At 41.6% G+C, this 21,639-nt stretch overlaps 2 protein-coding genes across 2 annotated transcripts; one reads left to right on the top strand and one right to left on the bottom strand.

The window, feature by feature from the left end:
* Positions 1–54: 54 nt before the first annotated feature.
* Positions 55–4,856, top strand: LOC6530394 (cleavage and polyadenylation specificity factor subunit 1). The gene is made up of 4 exons (XM_002091284.4): positions 55–1,001; positions 1,062–1,625; positions 1,692–2,177; positions 2,243–4,856. Exons 1-4 carry the CDS (start codon positions 168–170, stop codon positions 4,724–4,726), a joined length of 4,368 nt encoding a protein of 1,455 aa, XP_002091320.1. The 5' UTR covers positions 55–167; the 3' UTR covers positions 4,727–4,856.
* A 276-nt stretch (positions 4,857–5,132) lies between these two features.
* LOC6530393 (protein suppressor 2 of zeste) lies at positions 5,133–21,356 on the bottom strand. Its single transcript, XM_002091283.4, has 4 exons — positions 20,761–21,356; positions 6,085–7,261; positions 5,846–6,018; positions 5,133–5,786 (listed from the first exon to the last, which is right to left on the bottom strand). The coding sequence occupies exons 1-4, from the start codon at positions 20,968–20,970 to the stop codon at positions 5,670–5,672; spliced, it is 1,677 nt and encodes a 558-aa protein (XP_002091319.1). The 5' UTR covers positions 20,971–21,356; the 3' UTR covers positions 5,133–5,669.
* Between the last annotated feature and the right edge of the window lie 283 nt (positions 21,357–21,639).

Below are 21,639 nucleotides of genomic sequence, written 5' to 3'. Positions count from 1 at the left end.
TCACCTACCAAAAAAGCCAACAAGTTTTCACATCCATTGACCGATAACTTTTCTCCGACACTCGATAGTTCCGCAGCTGCTGTGTTGGGCCGGCAAATTGTTTAACTTGTTAAATTTGTTAATAATGTTTTAAGAAGTTGCCACACCAAACTAACCAGACCACCACAATGTTTTCGATGTGCAAGCAGACGCACGCCGCCACGGCGGTGGAGTTTTCGATAGCGTGCCGCTTCTTCAACAATCTGGAGGAGAACCTGGTGGTGGCGGGCGCCAATGTGCTGAAGGTGTACCGGATAGCGCCCAACGTGGAGGCGGGCCAGCGTCAAAAGTTGAATCCCAGCGAGATGCGTCTGGCGCCCAAAATGCGACTGGAGTGCCTAGCCACATATACTCTCTACGGCAATGTGATGTCGCTGCAGTGCGTCTCACTGGCGGGAGCCATGCGGGATGCGCTGCTGATCAGTTTCAAGGACGCAAAATTGTCCGTACTGCAGCACGATCCGGATACATTTGCCCTGAAAACCCTCTCACTTCACTATTTCGAGGAAGATGACATACGTGGCGGCTGGACGGGTCGCTATTTTGTGCCAACAGTTCGCGTGGATCCCGATTCTAGGTGTGCCGTCATGTTGGTCTACGGCAAACGGCTGGTAGTCCTGCCCTTTCGCAAGGACAACAGTCTAGACGAAATCGAGCTCGCGGACGTGAAGCCAATTAAGAAGGCCCCGACGGCAATGGTCAGCAGGACGCCTATTATGGCATCTTATCTGATAGCGCTGCGAGATCTAGATGAGAAGATCGACAATGTTCTGGACATACAATTCCTGCACGGCTACTATGAACCAACGCTGCTTATACTCTACGAGCCGGTGCGCACCTGTCCCGGAAGAATAAAGGTGCGGTCCGATACCTGTGTTTTGGTGGCCATCTCGTTGAACATTCAGCAACGAGTGCATCCAATTATTTGGACCGTCAACAGTCTACCTTTTGACTGTCTACAGGTGGGTCTGAGCTTTTCCTTTTTATAGTCAAAGCATTTAATATATCTTTTTACCTTACAGGTTTACCCGATTCAGAAGCCCATTGGTGGTTGTCTGGTGATGACAGTTAACGCTGTAATCTACCTCAATCAGAGTGTTCCTCCATATGGCGTCAGTTTAAACAGCTCAGCAGACAATAGCACTGCATTTCCACTGAAGCCTCAGGATGGCGTTCGGATCAGTTTGGATTGTGCCAACTTTGCTTTTATTGATGTCGACAAGCTGGTAATCTCGCTTCGCACTGGAGATCTATACGTGCTCACGCTTTGCGTTGACTCAATGAGAACGGTTAGGAACTTCCATTTCCACAAAGCAGCCGCCAGTGTGCTAACTAGTTGTATCTGCGTTCTGCACTCCGAATACATATTTTTGGGATCACGTCTCGGAAACTCCCTATTGCTGCACTTTACCGAAGAGGATCAGAGCACGGTCATTACATTGGATGATGTGGAACAGCAAACGGAGCAGCAGCAAAGGAATTTGCAGGACGAGGATCAGAATTTGGAGGAAATTTTTGATGTAGATCAATTGGAAATGGCACCCACTCAAGCAAAATCGCGTCGCATCGAGGATGAGGAACTAGAGGTCCGTAAACAATCTATGTATAGCTACTTACAGCTCTGTAATGCTTCTAAATTTGTTTTTTTACAGGTGTATGGTACTGGAGCTAAGGCATCGGTTCTTCAACTGCGAAAGTTCATTTTTGAGGTGTGCGACAGTCTTATGAACGTAGCACCAATCAACTACATGTGCGCCGGTGAAAGAGTGGAATTCGAAGAGGATGGGGCTACGTTGCGACCACATGCAGAATCTCTGCAAGATCTAAAAATAGAGCTAGTCGCTGCCACCGGTCACAGCAAAAACGGAGCTCTGTCCGTATTTGTGAATTGCATTAATCCTCAAATCATTACGAGCTTTGAGTTAGACGGGTGCCTTGATGTGTGGACTGTGTTTGATGATGCCACTAAAAAGTCGTCGCGAAACGATCAGCATGATTTCATGCTGCTTTCACAAAGGAATTCTACTTTGGTTCTGCAAACAGGACAGGAAATTAATGAGATCGAGAACACGGGTTTTACGGTTAACCAGCCGACCATATTTGTCGGTAATCTCGGACAGCAACGGTTCATTGTTCAGGTATGTTAAAAGAATTGTTAATAATGCTATGAGTTTTTGTATATATTAATTTCTTTATTCATCAGGTCACCACCCGGCATGTCAGATTATTGCAAGGAACTCGGTTAATCCAAAATGTGCCCATTGATGTGGGCTCGCCAGTGGTACAGGTGTCTATAGCAGATCCGTATGTTTGCCTGCGAGTGTTAAATGGTCAGGTTATCACATTGGCGCTGCGAGAAACACGTGGAACTCCTCGTTTAGCTATCAACAAGCATACCATTAGCAGCTCTCCCGCCGTTGTTGCCATTTCGGCGTACAAAGATTTATCAGGACTATTCACGGTAAAAGGTGATGATATAAATCTGACGGGCAGCTCAAACAGTGGATTTGGACATAGTTTTGGTGGCTACATGAAGGCAGAGCCGAACATGAAGGTGGAGGATGAAGAAGATCTTCTCTACGGCGACGCCGGAAATGCTTTCAAGATGAACAGCATGGCGGATTTGGCGAAACAGTCGAAACAAAAGAACTCGGACTGGTGGCGACGTCTGCTTGTGCAAGCAAAGCCCAGCTATTGGTTAATTGTTGCCCGCCAGAGTGGCACCTTGGAGATCTACTCTATGCCGGACATGAAGCTTGTGTATCTCGTGAATGATGTGGGCAATGGTGCTATGGTTCTTACGGATGCAATGGAATTCGTGCCCATTTCACTGACTACGCAGGAGAACTCGAAGGCGGGTATTGTTCAGGCTTGTATGCCGCAGCATGCTAACTCCCCACTGCCATTGGAATTGAGTGTAATAGGGTTGGGTCTAAATGGAGAAAGACCTTTATTATTGGTCAGGACTCGAGTAGAGCTCCTTATATACCAGGTGTTCCGATATCCCAAGGGCCATCTGAAGATACGTTTCCGAAAGCTGGATCAACTGAATTTGCTGGACCAACAGCCGACGCATATCGAATTAGATGAGAACGACGCACAGGAGGAGATAGAATCTTATCAAATGCAACCAAAGTATGTCCAAAAGCTTCGACCATTCGCCAACGTTGGAGGACTCTCCGGCGTTATGGTATGTGGTGTCAATCCTTGCTTTGTGTTTCTAACATTCCGAGGAGAACTTCGCATACATCGGCTGCTCGGTAACGGAGATGTGCGTAGCTTTGCAGCCTTTAACAATGTTAATATTCCGAATGGATTCCTTTACTTTGACACCACCTATGAGCTTAAGATCTCCGTGTTACCCAGCTACTTGAGTTATGACTCCACTTGGCCGGTGAGAAAGGTTCCTCTCAGATGTACACCAAGACAACTTGTTTACCATCGCGAGAATCGGGTTTACTGCCTAATCACGCAAACAGAGGAACCGATGACCAAGTACTATCGCTTTAACGGAGAGGATAAGGAGCTGTCCGAGGAAAGCCGTGGCGAGAGATTCATCTACCCCATTGGCTCGCAATTCGAAATGGTATTAATTTCTCCAGAAACCTGGGAAATTGTGCCAGATGCATCAATTTCGTTTGAGCCCTGGGAGCACGTCACTGCTTTTAAGATCGTTAAGTTGTCCTACGAAGGTACAAGATCAGGACTTAAGGAATACCTTTGCATTGGAACCAACTTCAATTACAGCGAGGATATTACCAGCAGAGGAAATATTCATATTTATGATATTATTGAAGTGGTTCCCGAACCCGGAAAGCCGATGACCAAATTCAAGATAAAGGAAATATTTAAGAAGGAGCAGAAGGGACCAGTTTCTGCCATTTCAGATGTTTTGGGTTTTTTGGTCACTGGTCTTGGTCAGAAGATCTATATTTGGCAGCTTCGCGATGGAGACCTTATTGGAGTGGCTTTTATAGATACAAATATCTATGTCCACCAGATTATCACCGTGAAATCCCTGATTTTTATTGCGGATGTTTACAAGTCTATTAGTTTACTGCGCTTCCAGGAGGAGTATCGCACATTGTCGTTGGCCTCGCGAGATTTTAATCCGCTGGAGGTTTATGGAATTGAATTCATGGTGGACAACTCCAATCTGGGTTTCCTGGTGACCGATGCCGAGCGCAATTTAATTGTGTACATGTACCAACCGGAGGCCAGGGAATCACTGGGTGGCCAGAAGCTGCTACGCAAGGCGGATTATCACCTGGGTCAGGTGGTAAACACCATGTTTCGAGTGCAGTGCCATCAAAAAGGATTGCACCAGCGCCAACCCTTCCTATACGAAAACAAGCATTTCGTAGTTTATGGAACCCTGGATGGAGCTCTGGGATATTGCTTGCCCCTTCCCGAGAAAGTTTACAGGAGATTCCTGATGTTGCAGAACGTTCTCCTCTCCTACCAGGAACACCTTTGCGGGCTCAATCCCAAGGAATACCGCACTCTCAAGTCTTTCAAGAAACAAGGCATCAATCCGTCTCGTTGCGTCATTGACGGAGATTTAATTTGGTCATATCGCCTAATGGCCAATTCGGAACGCAATGAAGTGGCGAAGAAGATTGGCACGCGGACTGAAGAAATCCTAGCCGATTTGCTGGAGATCGAACGACTCGCCAGCGTTTTTTAGACATCCTATAGTGTCAAAGATGTAAAGTTGTAGTTGGTAGCTGTATTTGTAATTTATGTTACGAGTTTCTCAATTGTAAATCTAGTTTTAAAATCCAATCAAAGCCACAACAAAGTATTTTGTTAAGAAATCTTGGAGTTTCTAATGGTTTTGGTGGTCTGGAAAACAATTCTGTGTGCGCACAGGTATTTATAAATGACTATAGTCAAAATAATACAATTTAAAATGTACGCTAACTATTTTAAAGACTTATAAACATGAATGGTCAAAGTGTAGGACGAGATCTCCTAATGGATTGCATTCTCTCTTGTGGGTTTTAGATTTGTACGGAATCAGCTCTCTGTGTAAGAAAAAATATAAGTTCAAGGAATTCAAAACCATTACCAAAATCAAACAATTGAGGACATAAATTGGACGCTTTCGTGATGCGTCTTGCCTGTGTCACAGCTGGAGCTGATGGCATTCTTTATGTATTTTATAATATATATAATGTATATGTATACTAGATTATTCATTGTATAAACTAACAACATCATCAGTATCAGTATCAGTTAGTTAACTCAATGTGCAACAGCCAATGAAAGGCGTACACTCGTCGAACGAAGAAAATACACATTTCCAATCGAAGATCATCCGAAAAAATGAAAGAAAACTTATAGGCGATGTATAATTAAAGAAATTGCAAACTGTCTGCTTAATTGGTACTTGGTAGTTTGTAGGTGGTGCGTATGTGGTTTCATGTGTTATATGAAGGACATGTGGGTATTTTTGGGTGTCTGTGGAAGGCGCTTCGTGTGTCCTTGTTTCGTTGAGCAACTAATTTAGTTTAGATAGCGAAAACAATTTTTAAGGCGGCTAGGCGACAGGCAAAAAAATTATGCGGATTACGAGCTGATATATTTATGTGTACGTAGTGGTGACTCCAAAATCCAAGCCAGCTTAGCTAGCCCTCGATCTGAGATCGCAGACGGGGGCGTGGCAAGTCCCCAAAAACAGCCTCGCCATGGACACTTCTGGTCAGCGCTTGGATGCTGGCCGCTATGTCGATGTTATCCATTCCCTAACATAGAGATCAGCCATTAGTTTGATATGTCTGGGAGTAATAAATAGTCATCTTACCTCCTCGCAGCCCTGCCCGAAATTATTGTTGTTGGCCACAGCAGCTCTCTCAGCCAGCGTGGTGTTGGCTATCTCGATGGGCAGACTCCGGGCGAAGTTCATCAACTGCGCGTGGCTGGGACGCCCTCCACCGCGCACTGGTATGGAAATGGAGCTGTCGGGGTCCAGAGCATCTGTATGTGGAACACATATTGTGGTAAAAACAAAATTGATTTGAGGTACAATTTTCTAGTACTCACCTTCAGCTTCATCTGCAGCTTCGTCATCTAGGACGCTGCGTAGGCCATTCTGTTGGCTCAGCTGCTGGAACGGATTGTGGTGATGCTGCTGCTGATAGATCAGGCTGCGCGGGTAGCTGGGCACTGGCACGGACTGAACTGGCACGGGAGCATCCACATCCTCCAGATCGAACAGACAGTCATCCGCATCTTCGGTAACACTGGACTGACCCACTCCATTTGCGGTCACCGTCTGGGTGGGTGGACCACCAGCACCGCCGGCAGCCGATTGCTGCCGGAAGGTGGGACTGTTGCCCACGCTCATGGGCGTGGCTTCTGGGGTGGCGGGCGGTGTGTCAAAGTGCGACATCTTCCTGGCCATCGAGACACTCTGTGGGGCATGCTGCTGCGATTGCAACTGTTGCTGCTGCTGTTGCGCCTGCAACTGTTGCTGCGGCTGCTGGTTCAGCGTTAAGAAGTTGGGCGGATGTGTCAGCGTAGTAGTGGGTGTGGTGGGTCCACCATTCAACTCCCGCCGGCTGCTGATGGTGTTCCTGCGCCGGGCAGTGGCACTCTGCGGCTGATTGGCCGCCACATCAAGGGCGGGAAGCATGGCACGATCGAGAAGCTCCGAGGCCTGCTCGGGCAGCGCACGTATAACTTTGAAAAGCAACGCGCAGTCCTGATCCGATTTCTCGCGGAAACTGTTTAGCAACTGGAACTGAGTGCGCGTGTACCGCTCGATTCGCTCGTTTGTCTCCACAATCTCTTCCTGCAATCGCGCCTGCTGGTGCGCTTGTATCATTCTCAATCTCTGCACCCTGGCATCCGTGGGATTCGCAGACAGGGAGCCGATGCTCAGACTCGATGCGGAGTTGGATAATCCACTGGTGGGTCGAGTGGAAGCAGAGTCACTGCCTGTGTGATCCATGATCAGCAGCTCGAAGGTCTCCGAGAAGGCTTTGTTGGACTTTCTTTGAGCCAGCTCCTCGCTGCTGGTCAGCAGCGTACAGTTGATGAGGTAGAGAGTGGGCGTGGCCCCTGCGCCCGCCGTCAATCGCTTGGCGCACAGCACCTCCTTGCAGTTGATGCACAGGCTCAGCTGCCAGCTCTGGCCAGCAGCTTCCAGGGTGAGACCATACAACAGCTCCCGCTGGTTAATCACAGCCACAGTGAGGTCTGGAATGGGACCATAGGCCTGAAACGGCAAGAAAAGTTGAATGTTAATGCTTGTTCAAGAAAATATTTAATGACTAATTTCAAGAAACAAATACAAGCTTGTGAATCGTTTTGATTCATAATTAAAAAATGTATATTTCTATTTATATTTTTTTTTACATTCTTTATTAACAACAATAAGTGATTATTGATTTGGGGTATATACTGAGGTATTTACTGGGTGCAACCCTCACATTCATATTAAATTGGATTACCTTTAGTCAACAAGTTAGCTGATAATGGTTTCCACACAGTCTGGTCAATGTCTGATAAAGAGGGATTACCAATTTGCTTCATTATTATCTGCACTTCTGATCACGACAGAAAAGCCTTTCTTCGATGTTTACCCAGTCAACAACCCCGCCGCACAGTAGTTCAAGTGCAAATTTGTCAATTATGTTCATTTCGAGTGCGGCACCCGATTGTGGGAAGACTTATCGGCAAACAAGAAACCGCTGATGAACACGAAAACAACAAACAATTAGTGCAATTGCAAAATGATGTTGATGTCAATGTTGGGGTACCAAACAGCAACAGACAACTTGAATTAGTCTGGTTGTCATGGTGAGAAAAAGAAGATGTGATCGGTAAACAAGTTCATGATATCGCAGAATCGATTAAAATTGTCTGGCTTTCGAATGGCGAAATAGAAACATAAAAGTGACGCTGCCAATAAAACTTAAATATCCATTCTCAAAATGCCCCTCGTATTTGTATAGTTGAATTCCCCCACTTATGCAAAATAATTCCGGCATGTTTGGAATCGTAGCACGTGTTTGCCGACTGACACAGGAGAGAAAAACACTTTTTATAGACGTGCTTGGCTAAATTTGACACTTGCGTCCAACACAATCAAGTAATATTCATATAACTTGGACAATGAGGAAGCCAGGGCAAGTGGAGGAGCGGGTGGGACACTGAACACTGGACACAAGTGCACAAACAACCATTCGCACACGTAGATACACCGAATTAAATTGAATTAACGTACCAAGTGCAAACGTCAACAGAAATCAAATGACAACGTCGCCCCTGTCAGCTAAGCGCTTCTGAATCGCATAGCATCGTTTTCCATATAACCATCATCACTTTTGCCAGGTGGGCAGCGAAAAAAGATCATCTCTCTGAACTAATCACATATCATTTTAATGCTTTGTCCTGTTAATAATAAACTGGATAATAAACTTAATAATGAACAGCTCATGCTCTGCGGTAATTATTGCATTTAAGGGACAATCGTAGCCTCACATTGAATAAAGTTTCAAACCGTGCAATTAAATTCTTGAACTAAAATGAAAAGGCTGATATTATTATAAACTTAGCTGGCAACTCAATTTCCGGGATTGTAAAATTGCAGCTGCATTCGCTCGTCTGTATTTGGAAATTTGTTTTCGCATCCATTTCGGACAATAACAAGTTGCGGTCACACCCACTCAAAAAATATTGTTTTCAATGCAAATTCCAAACTTGTTTACACCGAGGGCGGTAATATCTAATCAGACCCAGTCAGTCGGCGGCAATAATTATATGAATGAAACAGAAAAGGCACTAAAATGTGACACAGCAAATGCATTGTTGTCAAGTGTTTTGGCACTCGGCTGATATTGTATATTGTATATTATTGCTGGCAAACGCATAAACATATTTATGGGCTCAAGCCTATTTGCTCGGCTTAAAATTGCAGTTTTATGGCTGTTTTCGTAACCGCAAGACCCGACTGACTTGTTGTACTTGCTGCTAATTTGCTTCGCTGATACCCTGTAAGATTTGGATTTTGGCGGAATGAGTCGTTCTGCTTTAGTTCGATTGAGGAACCGATAAGATAAGTGGTATGTGATGAAAGAGCACAAATACCGCAATGGTTTTTTATTTTAGATTTATGATTTGATCTACTGGGAACGTGTAATTAAGATTAGAACACTTTCCAAATTGTGAAGGTGTATAAGTAACCAAAAATATCTTTATCATATTAAATATGCTTATAAAAAAAGCTAGGTTTTTGAATGGAAAGTTTCCATCCGAATCTAGGGTAACTAATAAATCGATCATTGCTGATCGCCATCCATCATTCATTCTGGACTTTTTAGCGTTGTTTACGGTTTTATGGCACAGCTAAGCTTAAGGTGGGTGTTTTTGTTGACTCGTTTGACGGGCCCCAAACGGCCCAATCGCCACTATCAGTTAAGATTTAAGAGGAACTGCAATCTTAGCCATCCTGGGTAGCTGAATTACCTTGCACTCCCATGCAGTTTACCCTTTTCTTGCCAAACATTTTGCATGCGATTGCGCCTCTCCCGCAATTCGCGATCTGCCAAATGTCAATGACTCTTCTCAGTGACTTTCAGACTGCAATGACAACAATTGAAGGCAATAGTAGTTCTCGTCGTCGTAGTCGTCGTCACTTCATTGGATTGCTTAATTAACCTAACTGCATGTTCGAATGATCGACTCTTGCTTAATTGAAATAAAATGTCTGCGCTGTTCTGCTAATTATGCTGTGGCGCCACCTAGTGGCCGGAACCAGTGGCTGTTAGCTAATTAAATAACCGTTTACGTTCGACTTTGACGTATGAGCATTTGCTTTATGGCCAGCCCGGCATTTGATTAATTGTAATCGCGTCTTCTAACCGAAACAAAAAGAAAGAAACCACGTAAATAATAATAAATAAAACATGGCGTGTTCTTGCTGGATGAGCTTCTGAAAGAGATGGCAATTGGCTGGCCGAAAGAGATGCAAAATCGCCAGAGGAAACGCGCCAAGGAGCACGTAACTCAGCCGCACGCTCTTCGCATATCGGAAATCAGTATAAAGCGATTTAATTGAATCGCGACATTTAGGTAATATATGCAATCTAGACGGAATCAATTGCATTGGTGCCAACTGTCGAAAACGTTGTCCAACTGTCAGCGGGAGTCCGTGGATCACTTAATATGCATGGTGGATGTCGTTAGAAAATCCTATGCGACTGTGATAAATTGCAAATACTTTATTGCAAACCAAAACATGCTGTATTCATAAATTGATTCTTGAATGAATCTTAGAAACTAAAGCGATTTATTAGATTGGATTTATTTATCTTTTGAACTTCGTATACTCCACATGTTAATATAATTTTAACTTTGTGCGAAAGCCACTGAAACTGAACTTTACCTTTTTTCAGCTAATGCATGTATATAATGATACATAAGCACATAATGTGGCCGTAAAGTCGACTATAACTTGAGAGTTATGTTCCTGCAATGTCAGACGGGAAATACAAGTGCATTATCATGGAGCTATCAAGTGATTCCGCTGGTTCAGTTATGTTGCAAAGCGAATAATGACGGCTCTTAAAGCGGTTTGCTATCATCGAAACCCTTGCGCACTTCAATTGCCTGTATATGGGCAGTATCTAGTTTATTTGGATTTTTCTGTATAAACGACTGGGGCAATTGAAATTCATATCAGCGGAGTGGTGTCTGGAAATAATGCATATTCCCATTCCCGCCTCTGCTTATGCAACCAGAACGATTCCCATAAAACAAACAACTTTAGGGCAGAATGTGTGTAATAATTTCTCGCATTTTGCACATTGCTGCATAATTAATTTGTTGTTGCGCGAGGCAACTTTGCAGTTTAATTGATTGCCCGGCATTAATTAGGCCTGTGGCGCGACACTTGATGTGCCTAATGGTTCTGCCTAGGGTCTGTCTGTCTGTCTGGTCTGTCTGTCCGTCAACCTTTCTCTACACGAACCCTATTATTTTCCACTTGCATATTTTGTTGCATATCAATTCGCCTTGCTATTGACTTGGTGAAAAACAAACACATTAAGCTGTGTCCAAAGGGAGAAATGAGCTGTTTGTGACACATAAAATGAAATATCTTTACTTTTAACGGCTCCGATAAAGATGGCACGCAAATAAAGATATGATAAGCAAACAATTTGTGCCTTAAGCCCTTTAAATTATTATGTTATTCTCCTGTGAGATAATCATTTGCTTATCACTTCATCTCGTATTAGTTTGATATCGCACTTCAAAGTCTAAGAGCAGCCAGGGGGGGTGAAAATGCAGGGAGGGGGCATTAACCTGTTGCAAGTGCTGGCACCTTCGTTAATTACCAATCAATCAGGTCGTCAATCATCCGTGGCTGGCACACCTTTCGCCCAAATAAAAAAAAAAAGATAGAAAGAAAAGAAAATAACAATCGTCCGGCGGCCGATTGACGCATTTTCCTTTGTTTTGTTTTCCATTTCTAATTCTATTTTCATTGGATTTTACTTTTGTTTTTCTTTTTTATAGCTTTGAGATAACTCGCCTTGTTGCGTTTCATCGGCAGAAACCGAAACTGAGCCAAAAAGAAAATAAGTTGTAAACAAATCAACTGGCAAAAGAAACTACGAAAATAATCTTTTATAGATTTGGATTTGGATCCCCCTCGAAATGGGGGGATTGGCGAGGAGGGGTTCGCTTTGGGGTGCGACTTGGTTCGCCTCGCTGCTCACGAATAATACAATATAATACCCTCTTCCTCTTTGGATTTTTTCCTTTTTTATACATATATTTTATTTGTTTTTAGTTTTTTTAGTTTTAGTTTTGCCTCTTTTATTTTGTGTCGAAAAAAGGCAAACACATTTCGCTCAGATACGTCGTCGTCGTCGTCGTCGTCGTCGTTGGCCATTATCATAAACAACTTTAGACAGCTGGGGACACACGCGCGTGCTGGGCGTTTTCGCTCTGCGGATTGCGATGCCAATTTGTATGGCCGCGCTCCACCACCACCAGTTGGTTTTCGAAAAATTTCCACTACCAATCGGCGGGCTTACGATTTGATTTGGCCACTCCATTTAGGGCTTTTGTTGTGCTCCTCCGTTTCTTGTTTCTTATTTCTGGTATCTTATTTTTGGTTTCTTGTTTTTGGTTTTTTAGGCTTCCAGCAAGGGCCGCCAATGTGAGTCACTCGGTGTCCCAAGTCCGATTTAAGCCCCCATCAAAGTGTCTTTGGGTCACTTGTTGGTCGAAACTTGTTTCTTTCGGCCATCTAATGGGCCTAATATTAAGCGATTTGGGTTTCTTTCTTGATTGGGATTAATTGTTTTCACAATTTAAAAGGGCCAGTATACATACTTCATTAAAATGGGTTCGTTTCTGAGTCGTACCAACGTAATTCAAGCGGAATACAGATTTACATAAAGGGCGGTTTCGCTATAAAAATTATATTTTAAAGACCTCAAAATAATGACCATCTTTCGACTAGTATTTATATGATTGTTGATTAATTTTAATGGGGATTTTGTAAGCTTCAGTACAATTAATTATCTGCCTAGCGTTTACTACAGATCGTACACGTATTACAAAATTAATTGCTGTCATGTTCAACTTTCTAAACCAGCTTATTGTTTTTCCAGCCCCCTTCCACCTCCCTCATTCGCACTTCCCTAATAAAATGTTGCCTTATCTACGAAAAAACAAAAAAGAGAAAAACAGTAAAAAAAAAAGCGTATCATTCAATGTCGTTTGAAAACAAAATCTGATAAGGCCCCAGACCCAAAACATCGCATATAGTCTCGCCAGCCGGAGTGCCTCCGCCGAAACCCCCCCCCCCCCACCCCCCACCACCACCACGCCTCTTCCTCCCCTCGAGCCCTGCGCTCCCAAAAGATATATATTTCGATCGGGATTAGAATGAGGAACTGGGAAAAGGCTAGGGAAACGTGCACACGTGTGCTCCCCGTCGACAGATTAAACGTTTTTTTTTACCAGGTAAATAATGTGCTGAAATGAGTCGAAGCTCGGATTCCCTACATATATAATTACTCACTGTATCTATTGAAGATTAAAAAACACAACATAAAAATCCCATTTTTAAGTAAATATTATATATAATATAGTATAATAATAATAAACTATATATAATATAGAAAGCACTACGCCGATATGAATATTAGGAACTTCGAACAAAATATGGTGATATTTTTAGAAAATCTGAGAAAATTCAAAATATTTTTAAAATTATTTTATTTAAATTGTTAGTTATTATTATTTTACTCACATTCGTAATTAATCGCTACGTACTATATTAGGCATTAGATACGCTCAAATCAACTCAGTAATTTCGCTCAGTGTGTAACAGTAAATTAAGCGCAACAATGTTTGCCCATCGGCGGTGCTAAACAGACTTCGAACGGAGTGAGCAAGGGGTAAAAGGCGTAAAGGGAGTGCAGATTGGATGGGGATTGGGGGACTATGAGAATATGAGGTAGGTGTGCCAGTGTTATCTAAAAACTTTGACAAACAAATTTGCTTTGCCGTGGATTTTGTTTGCCCAGCGCACCGCACAGCCAGCCAGCCGGCTACAACTCAAATTTAATAAGCAAACAGCAAAGATGGCGGCATTCTCGGGCCCAACGTCTGCTGTTAATTGTTAGTTTACTCGCTTTAGCTTTATACACACTCACACTCACACCGGCCATATAAATAACAATATAAATAAATATACGGCCATCTATGTACATGCCTACTATAATAATGAGATCATCTGTAGCGGTCCGGTCCCTAAACGCGACCTGGGTCTATTTTCGGAGCTACCGAATTATAGAGTTGTGATAAGACCTGATTGTTTGTGCAAGCGGTCTAATTATAACTCTTCCAGACGTAACAATTACAAGACAACCAAATATTGATAAGATCAACACTAAGAAAAAGTAGTACTTAAATAAATTCAAGAGTGTTCGCAATGCAAGAGTTGGTGATTGAAAAGATGCGTACTGAAATTCATCTGTATAATCAAGTTAAAAACAAGGGTTTTGATTTCGATCTCAGAGCTCTTCTTCTGCGCTGTTTCTTTTAATATTAAAAACTATTTTTTCATCGTGTATTTTTTGTGTGTTTTTCGCTCCTATTTGCGTATCAAATTTGGACCCCTTGTTTCGTGTTTATCCGAAGTAAACAAATCTTTGTGGCCGCACATTTGACACAGTTTTCATTATTTATTTATTTCTCGCCTGGCCACTACTATTATTTCTATTTTTTGGCTGCTTTGGGCTGTGCCTCAGAGCAAATATTTATGCCAAGCCATCATAATTGGGGGAAGCGATGAAATTAACCCCTCACCCGAATAAAATCACGCATGCTAAACGTGATCGAGCAAAAAAAAAAAAAAGAAAGAAAAATCAAATCAGAGAATCAACCCCCCAACCCAAAAAATCCCACCCCTTTTGGCATTCTTCATCCCTCTTGCACACGCAAAATAAATTATTCGCGTTTAGATGTTTTGAAAATTGCCCGCTAGCCAAGAAGAGGTGTTTTCGCTGTATTTTATTTATTTTTTTTATTTTTAGCCGGCTGGCGATTTCTCAATTCAAGAATTTATAGTTCTGTTTACACGAGAGCGTCGAGCTGTGCGCATTTGTATGGCACTCAGTAACTACATACATACATATGTTTGTACATATGTACAGATGTAAATACAAGGCCCGTGGAAAAGGTTAAGAGTTTACGAGCAAGGGCCACAGGCTCATTAGATTGGCCCAAAGATTGGTCAGTGCGGCGGAGTGGCTGAAGTGTGGGCTTCATTACAGAGTACGGCACTCGACTGCGGCTGCCTTCAAGGTTATATTTGTTAAAGATTAACATTGGTTTTCAATTAACCGACACGCGCGCTGCCACCAGCTGGTCATATATGTATTTTTCCATATATTTATGAGGGGGTTAAGGGGTGGTTAACTCTGATTGACCAGTGTGTTCTTCTGGGACTCTGAAACACTGACCACGTCGTATCAAAATGGCAATTTCCTGGTCGGAATGATATGCTGCTTCTTAAGGGATCAGTAAGTGGATCAAATCCCAATTAAAGAGATAATTCAACTTGGCATATAAATATCCATTTAACTACAAGTGAGTGAAAAGTATATAAGACAGCTTCAACAATATCACTCTAATTTAAACTTTTTATTTAAGGTGATAAGTGCCCGAATTTTTTTAAAGGGCCATCTCAGAAGGTGATAACATAGTCCACAATTTTGATAAGAAATTTCTTTTACAAGCAAATAAAATACATTCAGGTGCGCATTATTATATATTTCTTAGACACATTTCATCACCATTGTTTATTTGTTTACTTCTTTTTTATGTTTTCCTTGGCCCAGACAGCAATTAAGCCCTACTAGCCTGATTTTCGATAAAGTAATAGTTATTTCTTGTTGCCAACTCGGGCGCACTTATCATTCTACTTACTATTATTGTTACACAAACCCATGCAAACCGCCTCGATTCACAGACTTTACATTTGATAATGGCTATTTTTAGAGTACACAAACGTTGTCACTGCAGGCGCGCCTTATTTTCTCCCTCCATATGAGGAGAATATAACTTAAACTGATTGATAACTCGTGCTTGGGATTTGCTTTGTTGATATTTGTTTTGTGGAATCGGTGGATTGGAAAAGGGTTTTCGGTTTCATAACGCGATTTACTGGGCTAAAAATAAACATGCCAATAGACATGGGCATTAGCATATGAATGCAGTTGCTGCCTCTTGTTTTAGCTTTATTCATAAATCTGGTTTCCCGCCTCATTCAGAGATCGTTTTGTTATTATTTTCAATTAACCCATTTCCACAGGTGAGCTGTGAACTATTGAAAAAGGGCGGAGGAAAGTGAGTGCAACTGATTAAAGGCTCTAATCGTAAATAAGCGACTTCCAAAGGCAGACATCGATTGACGACAGCACGACTGGCAGCAATCGGTTTATATATACTCTATACTCTATACTTTATACTACATGGAAAAGTGGCAGGGAGTATCTGTATTTGTGTCGCCGCGTTTTTACCGTTTGATAACCTAGAAAAGACGTCTAGGTAGGTGTGAGTGAGCGAGTGTGTGCGTGTGGGCGCTGGACAATCAAAATTGATAAGGGGCGTGCTCACAATCACAGCTACTATTACTGCTGGATTAATAGGCGATGGCAAACAAACTGCAAGATACATAAACTCATTTAGTAAATACAGTTCGAATCTATCCAAACTGAACTATTCAAAAGTATGCGCAATAATGGTACTTTCTGTTTACACGGATGTTTTAGTTTATTGTTTTCCCATTAGGTTTAAAATCTCTTGTCTATAACAACCTCCCTTAATAGCTATAATAAATAATATGATGTACACAGTTAATTCGCTTTGTAGACAATTGTACAATGAGCATATTATTCATGGCAAAATCATAAAGCATAATTGAGTGTTTTTAAAAACAATCATAATTACAAACAGATGTCACTTTAAATGCGTTTCGAGTTAGCGAGCACTATTGTCAGTCAATTTCACTTGTGTTACACAAGTCATTAGGAAGTTCAAGTTGACTAAATTCAAGCATAGCCTTGTAATGGCCCATCACACATCTTGCCCATATGTCGTCCGGCATTTCAACAAATTTTATGCATAAATTCATAATTTAAACATTTCGGGGCCTACGCAGTGGAGCGCCTTTATGAGTAGGGATTGGGGAGGGGGGCTCAGTTGTGGGGCTGCTGCTCCGACTGTCAACTTGCCCATCAAGTGGGCCCCAAAAAGCCATTCGCCAGCGGTCCGCACATTTATGCCTTAGTGACCCCCTACCCGGCATTCAATATATGGTTTTTATGGCTGCCTTTTGTACGCCTACACATGGCAAAACAGAATAACATTGAAATTTATATTAACCATGGCAAGAAACTACTGTGACTACAAAATTATAACCAATTTACTGTAATAACTCAATTAAGAAGGGTGCGAGTTTACAGAGTATTAAATAGTACGCGTCAAGTGTTACTCAGTTGAGATTTTTTGTAACTAGTACATTGATATGAAGTTGTTTTGATCCAAAAGTCCCATAGGGAAAAAAAATCGAATCCCTAATATATTAACACTTCATTAGTTCGCTAGCATTCTGGCACTACTGATATCGTTCGGAATTTCTTCGAGTGAGCGGCTCTTGGAGCCACTCCCCCTCTTTGGGCGCCCAGTGGGCCTTTTGGAACCCCCCTTTCTTCCGCTGCCCGGACTTCTCCGTCGACTTTACGGCGGTCCAGTGCCCGGCCGGCCGCATTTGGAAATCTCGAAAACTTGTTTATCCAACACACACACATTCACTCAGGCACACACTCGAAAAAAAATATACTGGCAAGAGATGGGGGAAAGAATTATAAACAAGTTTTTTGTTTTGTATTTCGGCTCGACCGTTGTTGTTCTTCCTCTTTCTCTGCCTTCGTCTTTGCCCCTCGCCCCGCCCCGCTTATCCAACCCTCTCGACCGCTCTTTGTGCTTTTTACTTCTTGCTTGTGTTTTGTCGCTGGTTTCGTAATTTATTCTAAAAGCGTTCCGTTTTGGCTCTACATAGAAGTGTATACATATAAACACACGAGCCTGCATACTGATTTATACATACAGACTTATACTTGTGGCGTACATATATATATATATGTATGCTGTGATGTGTATTTGAATAACAGTTATACCCTGATCGATGATATCGAAACTAACTCTTTAGCTGTGAGATACTTTTCTTGATTTTAGAACGCATTACGGTTCTATGTTTGCCTGTTTAGAAACTTTTACAAAGTTTAGTATTTGCATTATCTTAAAATAAATTACCACTAATATTCTAAACTACAAATGCTTTATTATTAAAATGCAAATATTAATGTCTACATTGATTTTTACTATGATAAATGCCTAAAAAGTATTTCAAAAACTAGCGGATTTGAGAAGATAGCGTATCTGAGTTTCGATGTAGTTGCCCAATTTGAATTGCTTTGTTTTCATTTCGTTTTTAGTTTTGTTGTGAGCTTTGAATTATTCAAAATAACACTTTTGGTCTATTTGTTCGCGTTGCTGTTGTTGTAGCACGCCTCAGCGCTTTTGAAGTGGGTGCAACACAACACAACACAACACAACACAACACACAACTCAACACACAGAGCAACAAAAGCAACAATAGTGGCTATAGTCGACGATCTGCCAACCGCAAAAACAAAAACTAACAAGACGTTGCCGTATTGGACAATTCAATTTTGCATTACAATAAATACAGCACTCGAGTTACAAACGTGCGGTGAAGGTGCTTTTGTGCAAGCACCGCGATAACCGATATTTTCGAATAATAATGAGTTAATCTACTATATATATTCAAAATAAAAAATATTTAATTATATTTTTAGCATATAATAGCACTTAGGAGTGGTTTGCGTTGGGAACATGCCCTGTGAAAGCTAAGCTATTACAATGGTGGCATGATGATCCTCCAGAGGCCCTGTCCACCCACTGGCTGTCAAACTGCGGACCAGCAACTTCAGTGGCTGTCAAAATGTGACGAGTGCCGTGGCCGAGAGAGGGGATAAAACGAAGGCAGAGAGAAAGAAAGGGGGATAGGGAGATTTAACCTTGAAAAGTGGGAACAAGACAAGCGGCGATGACGCAGATATTCAGTTGTTTTTATTTTGTTAAATGGATAAGGTAGCACCAGAAACGAAAGATGGAAAAATTCGGCCCAACTTAATAAGAACAACAATTACAGACAGAAGAAGTGAGGCAAGCACTTCTTATACGGCGGGGGCCCACCAAAGTATTATTTGCTTGCAAATGTCAACTACTCGAGAACCAGTTTACCTTCTCAATAAATACACCTTTGATCCGAATTTATGCACATAATTTCAATATAAATATATTAGCTATTCGATTATGAACTTAAATAAATTCATAATTCCTAATGGAAATTTTAAATGCCAAGATAGATACTGCAAATAAGCAGAGTGAATATTTCCTTAACGTATATTTATAAACTATTTGTTAATAGTTAAATCATTTATTTTATTAATTTATTATCATGCAAACATTTGATACCTTCCTATCGCTTTACCGAAAACATTGTTAGTGATTTATCAACAAAACAAATTAGTTTTTTTTGTTTATACTTATAAAAGAGTTGGTAAATTCCAGTTGGGAATTTACCACTTGTTTATTTATCTTTCAATTAAGTAATGAAGGAAAAAATGAAAAACAACATCAATTACAACTCAGTAAGTATAAGAAGGTTTTTCCATAAATCCCTATGTTTAAAACAAAAGAACCGATATCAATGAGTGTATTTAAGTAATGACTAACGAAAAAATCGGCGATCTATAAATTATACATTTATACTTTATGTACACAGATACATATATGATTTTCTTCAAAATTCCAGGTGTATTTTTATAATTTTTTTTTTGTAGTGACACCCTTAAATACTTTTACAAGAAGTCAAATAAATTTGGGTCTTTATTAACCATTAACACACAACTTCCGAATTCCAGAACTGGAATACTCGACTTCGCTTAACCCCTGAATGCCAACCCCTTTGCAACTTTGTGACGTTTTTGGGAAAGCGAAACCGAACTGAAAATTTACTAAACGAAATTATGCAAATTACTTGCTGAGGGTGTGACAAATGAAAAGCATGAGCGAATAAATCATAAAAAAAAGGCGAATAAAAACGGGAAAATAAGGCGAGTGAAACAGAAGCTGACGCAGGAAACTAAAAATACCGGCGATCAGGTTGGCAAAGAGAATACCGAACATGAACAGGGTGCTCCTGCTTGAAAAGAAGGAGCGAATGATAAACAGGTGCGGAAAGGAAGTGGACTGCGGGAGAGGGGAGGAGGGAAACGCAAGGGAGCGGAAGAAAGATGCGAGTTGCAGGCCAAAAATAAACCAGAAAATGTGAAGATTCCTCACGAGTTTCCCATGAGCGAATGGATGACCCTATTTCTTCTTGCCCTCCCATATTCCCTACATCCCTTCATAGACCATCTCCCTTCCATTCCATTCGCATTCCCATTCCTATTCCCGATTCCAGGCCTACATATGTACATATGTATGGGCCTATGTTTGTTTTGTGTGTGTGAGAATAGGCGGCACAGGCAGAAACGGCAAAAAGCAAAAGCAAAAGCCATAGGCCGGCACACAACATAAAGAACGATAATAAAAAAAAACACTCACACACTCGCACAACGCAACAGCGCAAATACAGTGAATTTCGCTTAACAATTACCTTGATAAATGCAACTAAATAGTGTCCTATTAAGTTAAGCTAGCTCTAGGTAATTAGCATCTTGAGCGCAAAAAAGTTACTTTTAAGTTATTTATTAATCTTCGTATGCTCTACTTTTGTTGTATGCCTTCATTTGTGTTTACATTTTATGGTAAAAACAATGTATTAACGGATTATGAATGCATTGGTTGAAGAAATTTGTATTCTATTCCCCCCTCTGGTCCTTTGAAACGTATCTCTACTGTGTGTCCGTAAAGAGAGCGAGAGAGCGCGACTAGTGTCCCAGCATAGGCCTTTAGCCCATTGTTGTTGCTTTTTATGCTGCGCCGTTGTTGCTTTTGCCTACCCCCCAATCAATACATGCTCTATCCTGCTCTAGCACTTTGCCAGCGATAATCGGTTGACGAACTATATAGCGACTATAGTACAGTGAGACTTACGTGCTTGAAGAACTCCATTATATGGCCGTAGAAGACGAAGTCCAGTGGATACTTCTGCTGGAACACCTGCGACAGGAGGATCGCGGTGGGTACATCGCCGCTGGCGACCTCAGCACCGCCCACATGGCCCCCTGTGCCGCTGCTACTGTTGCTGCGCTGCAATTTCGAAGTCGAAGCAACGAAATTCGAGCATTTGCACGAGATCAACATGATTTTGTTATTGCCGGTTAGCTGATAACGGTAATTGATGCTTTGCTCTCCTTCTCACTCTCTCTCTCCTTCTATCTTTCTATATTTCTTCTCACTTCACTAGCAAAACACTTCGATGTCCTTCTTCCTCTTCCTTATTTATATCTTCACAGCGCTTGATAATAATAACAACAACAATAACGAGTTCTTTAAATCACTTTCCCGCTAAATGTTGTTCGATACTTCGAGTGCAATTCAAAAACCCCTCGATTCAAAAGTCGAAGAGCATTTGCGGGTATTCCGAGATTTTACGAGTTTTCTTCTGGTGACCGAAAACAATCGAACGTAGCATACACCCACAACCGTTCAATTTTTTTGTCGACTGTCTCCGATATCAGGAGGTTGATTGCCTGAAGCAATCGGTTATCGCAATGCAGTGTGACCATGGGAAAAATACTTCGACGTATAGAAAATTCCCTAAAAAATCTTTGCAAATGCAGTTCTTGGTAACAACAGATGAACGTGATCTGGCAACACTGTAAGTTGCAATGTTAACGAAGCTTGCAGTTAACAGAGATAAATATTATTATAAACTGTTTAATTGCGAAAGCGTTATACATTGAAAGTAGTATTTCAGGGATTTAAAAGATTATTAAAATAAAAAAGTTAATTTAACATGGACGGAAAGGT

The sequence above is a fragment of the Drosophila yakuba genome, chromosome 2R, assembly GCF_016746365.2.
Source record: "Drosophila yakuba strain Tai18E2 chromosome 2R, Prin_Dyak_Tai18E2_2.1, whole genome shotgun sequence".
NCBI lineage: Eukaryota > Metazoa > Arthropoda > Insecta > Diptera > Drosophilidae > Drosophila > Drosophila yakuba.
Note: the sequence above shows the minus strand (reverse complement) of the source record. Positions and strands in the feature narration are given on the sequence as shown.

Excerpts from the sequence above, each read along its gene's own strand:
- LOC6530393 (XM_002091283.4), bottom strand. The coding sequence starts at position 20,970 with ATGTTGATCTCGTGCAAATGCTCGAATTTCGTTGCTTCGACTTCGAAA. Across the intron at positions 7,262-20,760 it reads TAATGGAGTTCTTCAAGCAC|GCCTATGGTCCCATTCCAGA; the intron begins GTAAGTCTCACT and ends TTGCCGTTTCAG. Across the intron at positions 6,019-6,084 it reads AGCTGCAGATGAAGCTGAAG|ATGCTCTGGACCCCGACAGC; the intron begins GTGAGTACTAGA and ends TTCCACATACAG.
- LOC6530394 (XM_002091284.4), top strand. The coding sequence starts at position 168 with ATGTTTTCGATGTGCAAGCAGACGCACGCCGCCACGGCGGTGGAGTTT. Across the intron at positions 1,626-1,691 it reads TCGAGGATGAGGAACTAGAG|GTGTATGGTACTGGAGCTAA; the intron begins GTCCGTAAACAA and ends GTTTTTTTACAG. Across the intron at positions 2,178-2,242 it reads AGCAACGGTTCATTGTTCAG|GTCACCACCCGGCATGTCAG; the intron begins GTATGTTAAAAG and ends TTTATTCATCAG.